The sequence below is a fragment of the Corylus avellana genome, chromosome ca2, assembly GCF_901000735.1.
Source record: "Corylus avellana chromosome ca2, CavTom2PMs-1.0".
Lineage (NCBI taxonomy): Eukaryota > Viridiplantae > Streptophyta > Magnoliopsida > Fagales > Betulaceae > Corylus > Corylus avellana.
Window position 1 is genome coordinate 2009262 of NC_081542.1, and position 13850 is coordinate 2023111.

Here is a 13850-nt window from a genome sequence, read left to right on the forward strand (position 1 = left end):
AATTGTCGAGTTTGAGGATGTCGAAGTGGGTAAAGGTGCGATCTTTTGTTTCCCAAAGAGCAGAGGAAACCGAGGCGCAGTCTTCCACCACTTGAGAAACACCTCAACGCAAACTGCAATGGCAGGGATGAGAAAAATACAGCAAATGATGACGCCTAACAACATTGTCACGCAAACGTAGGCTAAGTTGCGATGTGTGTGGCCAGGAAGCATAATCTCCATTACAGCTTCTCTGATTAAGGCACCGCCAATTACCAAACATACGAAGCCCATCAGCACCCAAACTACGACATATATTTTGTCTTGCCAAGACACAGATACACACATAATTGCTCGATCGATCGCTCCACTGGCCTGCGAAGAGAAGAAACCTTGGTTTTTCTATCGATCTCGAAGAAATAAAGAAAACTTCCATTGGCCTAGATAACTGCTGCTCTCTATATATCTTGGCTAATGCAAAAAGATAACTATTCGAGATGGAGCGGCCCAGATGATGGCTGTTCGTGAAAGAGAAGAGACTGCCATTATCTTAGAATATATAAGACTCAAATCATATTTAGAGATAACGTTATAAAATGAAATATATAGAGGGAGTTGCCATTAAAACAATAAAAAAATAAAATAAAAGATCAGGCTCTGTTTATGTCAGGTATAGAGCTATTGGTCTATTTTTCACTTGGAAATTAAGCAGCAAGAAAAGGGTCTCCCTTAATTGTTAAAGTAAGTTCTCCAATTTATAAAGCTTTTTTCTAATGTGTTTTTGGGGCAGGGTGATGTTGGGGAGGGGTTTTGAAGATGCAAAGAGTTATAACATCTAGCTAGGAGGAAACAGGAAAGGATTCTCACACTGAAGATTGGATCGGCCATTTAATTTACTCCCAGAGTAAATGTGTTTCGGAGCAAATGCCTTGCGTGCGTTTTGAACACATTAGTTTAATCGATTGAATTAGGAGAAATTTCTCGTAAAGCATGACCAACATGAGAAAAATTAAATGAAGAAATTCTAAGATAAAAATTAATATTATAGGTAAGAAACCATATATAACACTCTCCCATATGTTTCCAGCTTTATATTAGTCATGGGAGAAGACTACAAGAAACGACGAAAGCATAGGCATTACCGTCATACATATTTCGAGCCTGAGCAAATTTACAAGCTTTCTTACAATCAACTGTAAACAGAATCAGAAAACACTAAGTGAAGATTTGTTATAAACTCGTGATCAACAATATATGAAATGGAGCCGTCGGAATCACTACATATCCACACGAATTTTCTGTATAGGGAATCCAGAAACAAGCTTACAGGAGGTACTTCACTTTGGGTTTCCAACGATGAGATCTATGGCTTGATCGCCGGGGTGTAAAGTTGAGCCCAAACATCTCCCTGAAAGCCTTCCCTGGCTCAACAGAACCAACAAGCTTTGCAACAACGCTGGCACTCTCAGTAATGTGGTTCATATCTCTTGTGTCAGTCCACAAGCGATGCACCAACTGCAGCCTCCTATGCTGTGCATTTAAACCAACACCCCACTTGAGGAAGAGGTTATGTCTATCTTGTTTAGAGAACCTCTTCTGCATTTGCTTGCTCAGCATCTGCCTCTCGCGTTGTAGAGCCTTCAGGCTGTTTGCAAAAGAAACATATTTAAGTTTGCCTAGTGGCAGAAAGTAAGTGAAATGACATTTAACAAGCCAGGGTATGTAATTAACATTACCTAGAAGTGGGTGTCAGTGTTTGACCATCTTCCACAGTTTGAGAACCTCGAGAAAAAATGTCCCTGAGGAAGGAGAGCCGCCTGAGCTCTACTTCCATGTAAATAGAATCTGCTGGATCACCTTTGAATAGCAGGAAGAAGTAGGTCCTGTGAACCAATGAGATGTTGCAAGCATGCCAAAGTTCGATAATCTCCCTTTGGAGCCTCTTGAATTCTGAAGGCCATTCTGAAGGACTTCCTGTATCATCTTGCATAGGGTCCAAGCCAACATCTTTTACATTCTTTTTGGAAGCTATGAGCTTTGGTTCTATCTCCAGTACCTACCAGGAATGAAATTAAACAAATGACAATGGCCAGATTCACAAAAAAAAATCAATCTTCCTGGATTTTCCTATTAAGAAAATACTGATATGGTTCATGTGAATTTATATTGTATAAACACTCACCACATGGTCAGTATGTTGATTCTCACACTGAAGATCGGCCATTTCATTTATTCCTGCAGTCGAAGTGCATCTGCTGGTACTGTTCTCATCAAGTGGACTTTTGGCATCCTGCACTTTAAACTCGTTAACAACAGCACTCCCTGCTGAAGTCTGAGAACTACTTCTTGATAAGCTGTCAACAATGGCATCATACTTCAAGGCAGAAAGCTTCATCCGAAGACCCTCAGGTCTTCCAGTGAATTCTTTGTCAAACCCAACTGGTGGTGTGCTCTCGTGCTTTTCTACCTTCTCAAACCAAGGCGAAGACAAACTAGTCATAAGACTTTCTTTACAACTTCTACTTCGAGTTAATCTCAAGAATCTATAGGCAGCCATATCTTTTTCCATTGGCCATGGAGAAGGCTTTTCGGGGGATGGAACAACAAAATTTGGAAGAATGCTACTTAACTCTTTATCTCCCTTCAACGGTGGTGACCCCAACTCTTGAGTTGCTTTATCTCCATTCTCAACAACTGTCACTCCTGAGGTAGCTGTGTTTGCTATCGGAGATGATGTATTTGAGTTTACGTATTTATTCAGGCTTGAATCAAACATATTTGAGTTTAAGTATCTGTTCGGGCTTGAATCTGACATATTTGTGTTTATGTATCCGTCTGGGCTAGAATCTGACATATTTGACTGCGTGTATCTGTTTGTGCTCGGCTCTTCTATCTCTATGCAACGAACTTCCTTACAAAGATCCTCCGATTTTTCATCAGTCTGTTCTTCAGTCTCCCCTTGATATTGATCGATTCCAAGAAAATTAGGAATAGCAACTGACAAGCGTGGAGAGGAATGGATTTGCGAAAAATTCTCGTTGAAGTCAGGAAGTTGGAATAAGTTCTCATCAGAACTAGTCCTACTGTGTCCATCTGAATATTGAGATGCATCAAAAGATCTGACACCAACATCAAGGTGAGAATCTGTGGTAGCAGGTGTCTCAGATATTTGATTTTCAGAGTCCCATGAAGTTCGCACTCGCAATTTGGGATAATGATGATCTTGATCTGCCTGGAGAAAGAGGGAGAGGAACAGAGGATCAAGAAGGTAGGCCAAGGTGAAAGGATGCTTGAGCACATACTAGACATACCAGTATTATTGCAGGTCTATCGTCATCAACCAGTCGTAGGAGATCCTTAACCTGAGATTGAGAAAGGTCTAGTTGCAGAGTCAGGTCCTTTATCTCTTTCTTCAGCTGCACGATGGGGAAGGAACAATAACCGAACAAGTCAAGGTTTTATTAAACATATGCATCAACTCATAGTTTGATCATAAATCACACTTGGCATAGTGCCAGTAAAATTTAGGATCTGTCAAGTTTTATGACAGAAGCAACCATAAATAAGTTGATAGATTTGCTCTTAAGAGGAAATGCAAAATGTCGAATGTTGTCTGAACAAGTAAATCATCCCCTTGGTCCTCCACAGTTAGCATTGATATTTCAAGTCACCCTTCCCACCCCACTCTTGTTAGAAAATTAATTAAGTGATTAAATCATTTCTTATTAATTTATATTTTTGAGAAAATTGATAATTTAACATGGTACCAAAGCAGCAGTCATGAGCTTGAGTCCTAATTTGTAATTTAGCTCTCATTTCAGTTATATTCTACATATGTTTGTTTGGCCTTACTTTTGATATGGAGTCCGAGTCCAGGAATGTTATAACATTAATTAAATTATTAAATTCATATTTCCTATTAGGTTTAACTTTTAGGATAATGGAAATTTAACATTCTTTTTCTCTCTTTCCCTTGCTTTATATGTTGTTATCACTGTTCATGTAATTTGGATCTGTAAAAAAGAAGCAGGAGCAAGATAAAGTTAGAATCGAGTGATGGGACTGATATGACCTTTCTTCAAGTACCTTTGCAACGACCTCAAAGCTCTAAATGTGAAAAAGATGAGAGAGGATAAATCGTAGAAGTTCTGGGTATGAATTAAACTTCTACAACAGGTGATGCTTGCAAAGATGGTCAACTATAATAAGCGTTGCATCAGCACATATGGTTGTTGATGTATACCTTCATTGTAATTAAATGTAAGCATTTCCACTTTACATCAAAGCTAAGGACATTGCAGGTAGTCTAGGGATTTAAAAGGCAGATAAATTTGATGCTACAAGCCTATTTATTACCTTTTCAATCTGAAGGTCCTTTTCTCTAAGCAAAGCAGCAGAGTCAGATGTAACAGAAGTTGGTCCTGAACTTCTCATTTCACTTTCCAATCTAGCCAATTCTCTCTGCAAATGCTTTACCAATGCTTTATCTGACATGACTACATTGACCTGTGCATTAGTTGCCACTTCTTTAGCACAACTTGCAAACAAGAGAGTGTTTCTTGATTGCTCAACATGACTTCGTGCAGGGCTCATGGTACAGATGATGGCAGTTCTAGCATTGCCTCCTAAAGAGGACTGCAGTATGCGGGTTAGCTTCGAATCTCTAAAAGGAACATGTCCATTTCTTCCCTTGCTGCACCCAAACACAAAGTTGCTTATATTAGTAATGGATGCAGTAATTATGCATGCTGTGCTAGGGCTTGAATCATATGACTGAAAGAAAGTATCAACTAGAAAAAGGGCTAAACAAGCAATAACAATTGCATTAACAATTCAAATGGTTTCTGGAAGGACCATAACATTCGCTAGCATAGTCAATCTTCATAATTATATCGAAGTAGTGAGCTATTTGATAGCACAATATCCACACGATGTTGATAAAATGTTAAATGAAGTTATAAGGCTGCAGTCTAAGGCACATGGATATATTGCAGAAAAAATTTGATAAACTGTGATCAAATTTAAGGCAGAAGACGAGAGCTGAAAACTCTGACAACTCAAATTAGTGAATCATAAAGCTACATAAAAAAATTGAGGAGGTGTTTGAACAAACTCCTGCGAACCACAATAACTAAATCCTTCACCTTACATGTATCACTAACTCTTAAGCATCCTCATTGAATTTTTCAATAATAAATTCCTTTTGCTGATCATTCATTAAAGGAAACCAAGAAGTTTAAGACAGGCAGAAAAAAATCATGGTGACTTCAGCCAAAGTGCAAAAAATTAAGATACAAACCTGAGCTTACGGATAACAGTTCCCAGAGTTAACAAGCTGCGATTTATGTGGCAACCTTCTTTCAACCTTGTACCAGCTGCTAATGACTGAGATGCACGCTCACTTCCTGCAAGGTCAACAAAATTCTGTACCAAAAAAAAAACTCGGCTGTCATTGTTGCTGATAACAATCACTGTCTTCTTCGGGTTTTTTTTTTTTCCTTTGGTCTTTCAACTAAAAAGAAGAAAAAGAAAAAAAAAAAGTTAATGATTCATACCACAGTAGCGGTGAGGGAGCTTGACTTGTCATTGCCAAGAAACTCACGTGCTGAACTTTCAATTGTCTGACAGAACACAATATTTAGTGAAAGGAAATGTGTAAAATTATCAGGAGGACCAATAGTTCAAACTCTGTAATGGAAACCATTCATACCAGTCTGAGAATCTGATGAGATCTGGAGCTTGCTTCATTCAAGAATGTCTCCCCAATTTGTCTTTGAGCTGCAATGAGCTAGGACATTACTTCTGTATACATCATGCATCATTCGGTCAAAGAAAGACTAGTTTGAAGCATCTTTATTCCTTACCTTCACAGACAGACAGAAGTTCTTTAAAATGGTTCCAGTCCCTAAGAGTTTCCTCTGTGAGTTTCTCAACAGTTGTCCCTCTCTATCAAATTAGCTAAATATTAGAGCAAAGAACCTTACATATACAGTTCTTTTTCAGCATATCAAAAATGATATTCACCTCTGGATCATCAAGAAGTCTTAACGGGGTATTATCTGAACTTAGGAGGTCCCTGACAGATTCATTGTAAATCTCCATAGCAGAGAACTTCAAAAGAAAGTTTCTTTCATTGTGCTACAAATCCACATTATTTCATAAAATTAATGGAACTCGAGGAAAATAACAAAATGCATATCTGAATGAAAGGGAAATCAATATTTGTTTCTCAGTTACCTTCTCCATGTAGTCATATATATCTGCTACAGCGTACTCAGTAATTCCACTCATCGTATATGTCTTTCCGCTGCTTGTTTGTCCATATGCAAAAATACTTGCTGAAAATAGGTTGTCCAAAAAATAATGTAGCTGTTGTTGGAGTTTAAAGCAAATCTCAAGAAACAGGGAGATGGCAAAGAAAAAGAAAAAAGTTGAATGTACCGACCATTTATACCACTGACAACTACAAGTGCAACTTCCTTGGCTGCTTCTTCGTATACCAGCCTTGTGGAGCAATCACTCCTATATACTCTGTCTAGAACCAAAAAGCCAAAAAAAAAAACAACACAGATTAGAAGAATATAAAATTTGAGAAACAAAATCCATATCAAATATCGTTACAGGTATTGTCCATACAAAATGCTTTTTCGAACAAAACCACAGAGCAACACAAACGCAATTAACCTCTGGAAAGAAGTTTATCATATCATTGTGGCCGAGTTTAATGAAAACCAGGGATAAAGTCAGAATCATTACAGGCAGAAAGAATTTCACAAAGAAAACAAAGACGAAATAAGAATCAAACAAAAATTCAAAGCTCCAAAAATTTGAAACCAATTCCAGCAAAATCTTCCATTATCCAGTAGACTAGTCAAATTGGGTACTATTAACAATTGCATCAAACATATCTCATAATTGACAAAAAGAGACAAATAAGACCCAAAAGACGCATTCGCCAAAGAAAATCTCGTCATACCAAAATGTAATTTTATCACTTCCTTACCAAATGTATAAGCAGTTGGGTACATGGACCGCTCAGAAACTGAAAGGTTATTCCTGTATATGATAGTGTTGTCGTTGATGCATTCCCACTCCGACACATCATTCCTTGCAATCTCCTTCTCATTCAATGGCCTCAGCCTAATCGAAACAAAAATTTTCTCCTCACGTCCACTCGGCCCTTGCATTAGTTCCTCTCCACCTGCTGCTCCCATCTCTAACCTTTACCTCTCTTCTTCCGAAACCCACCTCCAGGCAAGACTCAAATTTAGACCATATATCAAGAAATCAATGAATTCCAATGAAGAGTACCTAGCATTGCCTCCTATCTTCAGTTCCCCACAACTTTTTCCTCACTATTGAACTAATGCATAACGGTTCTGACCATTCAATAAAGCAAGCTTTGTTTGTTCTGTACAGAACACAAGGGCCACGCAAACTTTTCAGCCACAATGATCATCTGCATCGACAAACTAATCATGCGTCAATGCTAATTCAACCATATTTTTTGTTCAGCGTTTTGTCTCGACCATTAAACCAGTATTATTTGTCTGTCTTTCTTAATTCATGTATACATACCCAATAATATGACAAATAATTGGTTATGTAGTTTAATGGAAATTTGTAGTTTTTCTAAGATGGTCCCCAATTACAGACTGTCAAACTCTTCCTCACATGTTAGCCCATTTTGAAGAAACAAAGACACGCAAAGAGAGAGAAAGACAGGGAAAAGAACTTTACCTTGGGGGTTGAGACTTCACAGTCATTTTTAAGGGAATGTCTGCGATCTATGGAAGATTCTTCATTGGCTCCATGTGCTGTGCAATGCAGTGCAGTGCAGAGAGAGCTCTGAAATGGACCGTCTGAGATGCAATTGTATTTGATTTCCGAAATTTGGCCCTGTACAACAAAATCCCAGCACGAATTAACCATAATCTTCCATATTTTGATGGATTTCAATGAAATTACAGAAGATTTGAGCAAGAAACATCAAATTTTCGAAACAAAAAACCAAACTCAGAACTCGTCGGTTACCAACTAGGCCGTGTTTGGTTGGATATATAATGAACCTTAAAATTGGAGCTGGAGCACCAACTCAAATCCAAACTCTGGAAGCACTATATGCACATAAAAAAGCTTTGAAACTGACCCAACAATGCTAGGTATAAAAGAGTAAAAATCTCAAATATAAAAAACAGAAAATCGAACACCAAATCCAATATTTTATCCGCCAAACCAAACACAGCCGTAGAATTGGTGTACTCTGTCTCAATCAACAGAGAAGCCGTCCCTTTCAACTTTCAAAAAAAATCTGACACTTACCTCATGCAATGCCAATCTCAAATTCAAAACCAAAAAAATATATTATATAAAATATTTTTTGTATATATATATATATATTAGAGCGAAAGAGATTGAGAACTGAGAAGCCAAAACTCTCTCACTCTCTCTCTTTCTCTGTGATATCACAGTGTTTTGGTCACAAATTAAGGGCTTCGAGGAATGGTGGTGGACCTGGTGGTTATGGCGTCCACTTTCTTCGTCGGTTGCTTCTCTACGCTGCTCTGGATATTATCAGCCTTTGAAATAAAACTACCGCGCTAGGCGCTAAGCCAGACCTTGACAAACCAGAGACCCAAATGACTGATTTGTCCTTGACGTTCCACGTAATTTGCGTGGCAACCAACCGTGCCCATTGCTTAATGCATTGAATGGATATAAATTGTCACCCGGAAATTAGCTGAGCACGTGACACCTTTATGCCTTGTTAAAGTAATCAAAAGTAAAACCCAGTTGGATCGGAGTGTATACAATTCTCTTTATGTTGAAAAATAGGATTGATTTTTTTTTTTTTAGTAATTTTGCTTTTCTATTACTAATTATTTCAAATACTAAATATAAGAAAAATTTTATGGGATTTACTTGTCTGAATAGGTCCTCTAGTTTGGAAAAGTAGACTCTGTAAAAGTTCTTTCACATTTAGTGTCCTGAAAATTTGAGACATTTACCTGTCTGAATAAGTCTCGAACAATCCGTCATTCGTTTGGGCAAATAGACTTTATAAGAACTCTCTCACATATACTGTCCTGAAAAATCAGGGGATTCAAATCCTAAAAAAATGCTTGGTAGCTTTTATTATAATTTTTTAACAAATTTATGTGATAATCTATATAACTGCCACATGACGTAATATGAAATTAATCATTTAATAACTAACATGACAATTCATACGAGTACTACATAAATTATCACATCAATTTATAAAGTACTTATAATGAAAATTGTAGTACAAGGGATTAGTGGGCTCATAGGAGTGAAATATATTATATGTGTATCTTTATAAAATTCCTCTCATTTCTACCATTGATTTTGACGTTTAATTAGGAGTTAAGAATTAAACTAAGAAGCATACATGAAAGTAAGATGTGTAAATAATAGGACAAATTTTTTCTTCAAACTCAGTTGGAAAAATTTCCTTAAATTTACTCTATAAAAGTAATATGTGTTCATTTTTTTAGTAACATATGAGATGCATGTTTTTTTTTAATAACATTTATTTCAATTTTGTCCCCACTATTAAAAAAACATGTGTAGTTAATTGACCATCAAATGCTCTTAATACTGCAGACGACATCATCGTTCGAGGTACCTTTGGTATTGTACGAGATTTCAATCATACCCTCCTCGACCCCCCTTCCTGCTCTCTCTTTATATAGAAAAATGATACATGCACTCTTAAATTCACTCTCATCACTTTAAAAAAAAAAATCACCTTTAAATTACCATACATTTTGAGAAGACTTCCAAATTCAAAAACCCTCAATTTTACCCCTTAAGCCTTTAATTTGATGCAATGTATTCCTCCCGTCAGATTTCAAACATTAAAAGTGATAAAATGACATTTATACCCATAATTTCTTTTTATAAAATTTGAAATTTGCGCTTAATTTCAAATTAAAAAGAAAAAAAAAATCAAAGGATAATTTTTTTTAGTCATTTTCGTTAAAGGTTAATGGCTGAATCTGATTGAGTGGGATCAATTAAATCAAATTAAAAGTTCAAAGAGTTAAATTGAGTTAATTCAAAAGTTTAAAGTATAGTTTATCTTAAATTATATATATACTGAATCTGACTGAGTAGGATTAATTGAATCAAATTAAAATAATTCAAAGAGTTTTCAAGAGTTTAAAATACAATTTCCCTTAAGTTATATATATATATATATATATATATACACCAAACACCGACAGTATACTGGAATGGGGCATTTGAATATTTGTACAACTATGATGATGCGGAGAAAAAGCTGCAAAACGTAGAGAGAGAAGGGTCTGGTTTGACCGAGACAGTAAAGGACGAAATGCGCCCTACATCCCATGTGGTGAGGGCTGACAAACGGCTCAATATAAATATTCGTCGTTCATGGGAGGAGGACCAATGCATGCATGTGTGATGTGTCCCTAGAAATGTTAGGAATAAGCTTTTTATTTGTTAAATAGAAAATACAATCATACATGTATGTATGCATTCATTCATGCATGCATGCGCACCTTCCTCTTCCATTATTTTATACTTTCCAAATATGTTGCCGACAGTTGATGCAAGTTTAAAAAACGCTATGATTGTTAATTATGAGCATACATAAAAGTTCAATTTAGGAAAATAAATAATTAGAAAATTTCACTTTAAACTCTGAATTATCACGTATTTTGAAAAAAAAAATTTAATTTTAAAAACTCTTAATTTAACCTTTGAATTTTTAATTTAATTCAATTGACTTCCAATCCGTCACATTCAAGCTATAAATGACTAAAAAAACTAAATTACCCTCTGTTTTTTTTTCTAAAAAAAAAAAACAAAATGAAATGATGGATAAATTTGAAATTTAATAAAAAAATAGGGGTATAAAAGTCATTTTATTACTTTTAACGTTTAAAATCTGACAGAAATGATACATTGCATCAAATTAAAAGTTCAGGAGATGAAATTGAAAATTTTTAAAATTTGGGAGGTATTCTCAAAATATATGATAGTTTAAGGGTTTTAAGTGAAGTTTCTCCTAAAAAAGTGAAGTGATAAAATTGCTTTTATATAAAAATAACAAATAAATAAATAAAACCATGAAATAATGAATTTAGCCTACAATTTGTGATTTAAATTTATTATACTCTTACTAATATATATTGGTACAACCGTTAATAATTCATGATGAATGGGCATGAGATTGTGACTTTAACTTCTAATTTCATATTTATAGCTTAATTTAATTATTTTTATGATTAACGCCACCAAATTGTAAGTTTAAGTTTATGAAATATGATTGTGAGTTGCGATTTCAATGCGTTTATGCTAATTTGTTCTGCCCAAATCACTTTCAATTAGATGAAATTTTGACTTCAATCAACACTTTCATGAAATCACAACTTGATGAAAATCATGACTTACCTCACTAATTTATGTACACTCGGCTCTCTCATATTATCATATATATGGTTGTTGTTCCTTACCCATCAACATGTATTGATGTTGTGATTTTGCCCATGTGGGTTCACGTCAAAAATAACTATAGATTATAAAATAGAGTAATATTGTCACATATACGCCACTATCATATTATGTTTTTATTAAAAAAATAATAATCTAACAGTAAAGGAATGTGGCCACCCAACCACTCTCATGGGGTGGCCTGTTCTTGAGGACTCGGGCATTCTTGGGTGGCCACCACCCTCAAAGGATGAGGGCGTAGTTGGCCTACTTCAACCACACTCTTGAGTGGTTGATATTTTTTTGAAATTCAAAAGATGGTCACCCATTCCCTCGCTTAAGAGGTGGTTCGGCCACCTGTTAACTATCTTGATCTAAAAGCAATTTAGTATATCCAAGATCCCTTCAAAATTATTAACTGGACTCAAGATTGGACCCCTTTTTTTTGTTGGTACACGATGACCCTTATTAATGGGGGATATATAGTCGCTAACTTACTGGTTGCATGTGTACAATGCCACATTTCGTTATTGCACACCCAACAACTTTTCTGTATCTGAATTAAAATGGCCTTTGCAAAATCCATCAGATCTATAAAAGTCACTTTATTGGTAGGGAAGTAGAAAACTTCCCCACCAGGCACCAGCTATGTTACCCACTTGCTGAAGGTGTGGTACACAAACCATATATCTGACTTGTTCACGTAAAGTCCATAAGACTTTAAAACAAAGGTGATGAAAATCAGTGGCACCTCAGCTGTCAAATGGGCAGGGTGCCCTACTCGGCCGGCTCAATGAATTTGAGAGCCTTAGGCGAAATTTTAAAGTTGGACCTTATTTTTTTTAATATTTAAATATTAATTAAATAATATTTATTTTAATAATATTATTATATTTTTATAATATTATTATTATTTTCATTCTCATTGTTATTTCATAACTTTTAAATTTAACTTTTAGTTAGTTGCCCAAAAAAATTGATGTGGCAAATTTATTTTTTTGGGTTAATTGGTCTTATTTTACAATTGGCTTATTATATTGGGGTCTTATTTTAGAGGCCTTAAATTTTTATGGAAAAAAATTTTTGGGCCTTATTTAAAAAAATAAATAAATAAAATTAGGCCTTAAGTTAAAATAAAATTAAAAAAATTTTAGGCCTTATTAAAATTTTTTTTGGGCCTTATTAAAAGATTTTTTGGGCTTTACTAACTGGGAGCCCTGGGCAACCACCTCAGTGGCCTAGCCATTGAGCCGGCCCTGGTGCCCTATATGCCATAAGGAAATTGAGATTATGTGCAATATCTATCCCGTGCAATCGGCCCATTCTTGTTGTTATTGGGATGATTCGACTACCCTCAAAGCGACTACATATCACCCTTAATTATAATAGTGATACAATTGTGAGGGTAGCGGTGGGGCAAGTAAGGATGGCAATAAGGGTTGATAACTATGAAAGAGAGATAATTTTTAAAGTTTTTGATGATGCGATAAAATTTAAATTATTCATTTAAATTAAACCGCTGGAATAAAATGTATTGTATCCGGTCTCAATACAACCACCAGATACAGAACATGTTACGATTAAGCATGAACCATGAACCCCGGGTTGCACCATACGGGCCCGGGTCAAGGTTGGGCATCAGGGTCCACAAATTAGTGCTTTGTGATCTTTGTGACCACCCGGTTAGGAAACCATCCTGGCTCTCTCGCTTATATGTTGACATTGACTTCGGCTCCTTTTCTCACTACTCACTAGATATTCTTCTTTTTCTCTATTGGCATATATAATATTGAATTAAATACAATATATTTTAGGTTTTATATTTGATATGTAATTTAATTAGTATATACTATATTATCACTCAAGTGAAGATGAAAGACAGCTTGCAGCGTGCATTTTGATAGAATATCCAAAAAAAAAAAATTGGGTATGAAGTTTGAACCCATCTGGTTGCAAGTTACCGAAAGAAGAATATTTTCTTTAAATAAATAATACCCAATGTAAAACAGTAAAACTAATCAATGGTAGTAATAATGCAGTAATTGGTTAGTTTGTGTATTAGGTATGCAAGTGACATCCTCAATCAAATTTATCTAAGCTGGTCGGAAACAGACATACAGATCCGTATGGTTAAGTAGGTGGTTCTTTATAGAAGCTATTTATAGCCAATTTACTACCAGCCAAATCATGATAGTGGAACTGGTAGAAAGACACCAGAATCGGAATTCGAATTTTTAGCAATTTGCTTGTTTGAGTGGAGATAGGATAGGTTGATTGAGACACAGACATATAAGTTTTATAAAAATTCATTTATTGTCTAAATTGTTAGGAATTTATAAAGAAAAATTGATGAAATTCCTATTCTGGAAAGGCATAGAGATAGAGGG

At 35.6% G+C, this 13850-nt stretch overlaps 1 protein-coding gene across 1 annotated transcript; it reads right to left on the reverse strand.

Moving 5' to 3' along the window:
- Positions 1-988: 988 nt before the first annotated feature.
- LOC132170790 (kinesin-like protein KIN-7H) lies at positions 989-8584 on the reverse strand. The gene is made up of 15 exons (XM_059581894.1): positions 8494-8584; positions 7720-7878; positions 6983-7438; positions 6425-6514; positions 6217-6317; positions 6004-6117; positions 5844-5925; positions 5690-5757; positions 5535-5600; positions 5279-5403; positions 4336-4672; positions 3291-3395; positions 2162-3211; positions 1716-2035; positions 989-1624 (listed from the first exon to the last, which is right to left on the reverse strand). The coding sequence occupies exons 3-15, from the start codon at positions 7191-7193 to the stop codon at positions 1303-1305; spliced, it is 2991 nt and encodes a 996-aa protein (XP_059437877.1). The 5' UTR covers positions 7194-7438; positions 7720-7878; positions 8494-8584; the 3' UTR covers positions 989-1302.
- Positions 8585-13850: the final 5266 nt, after the last annotated feature.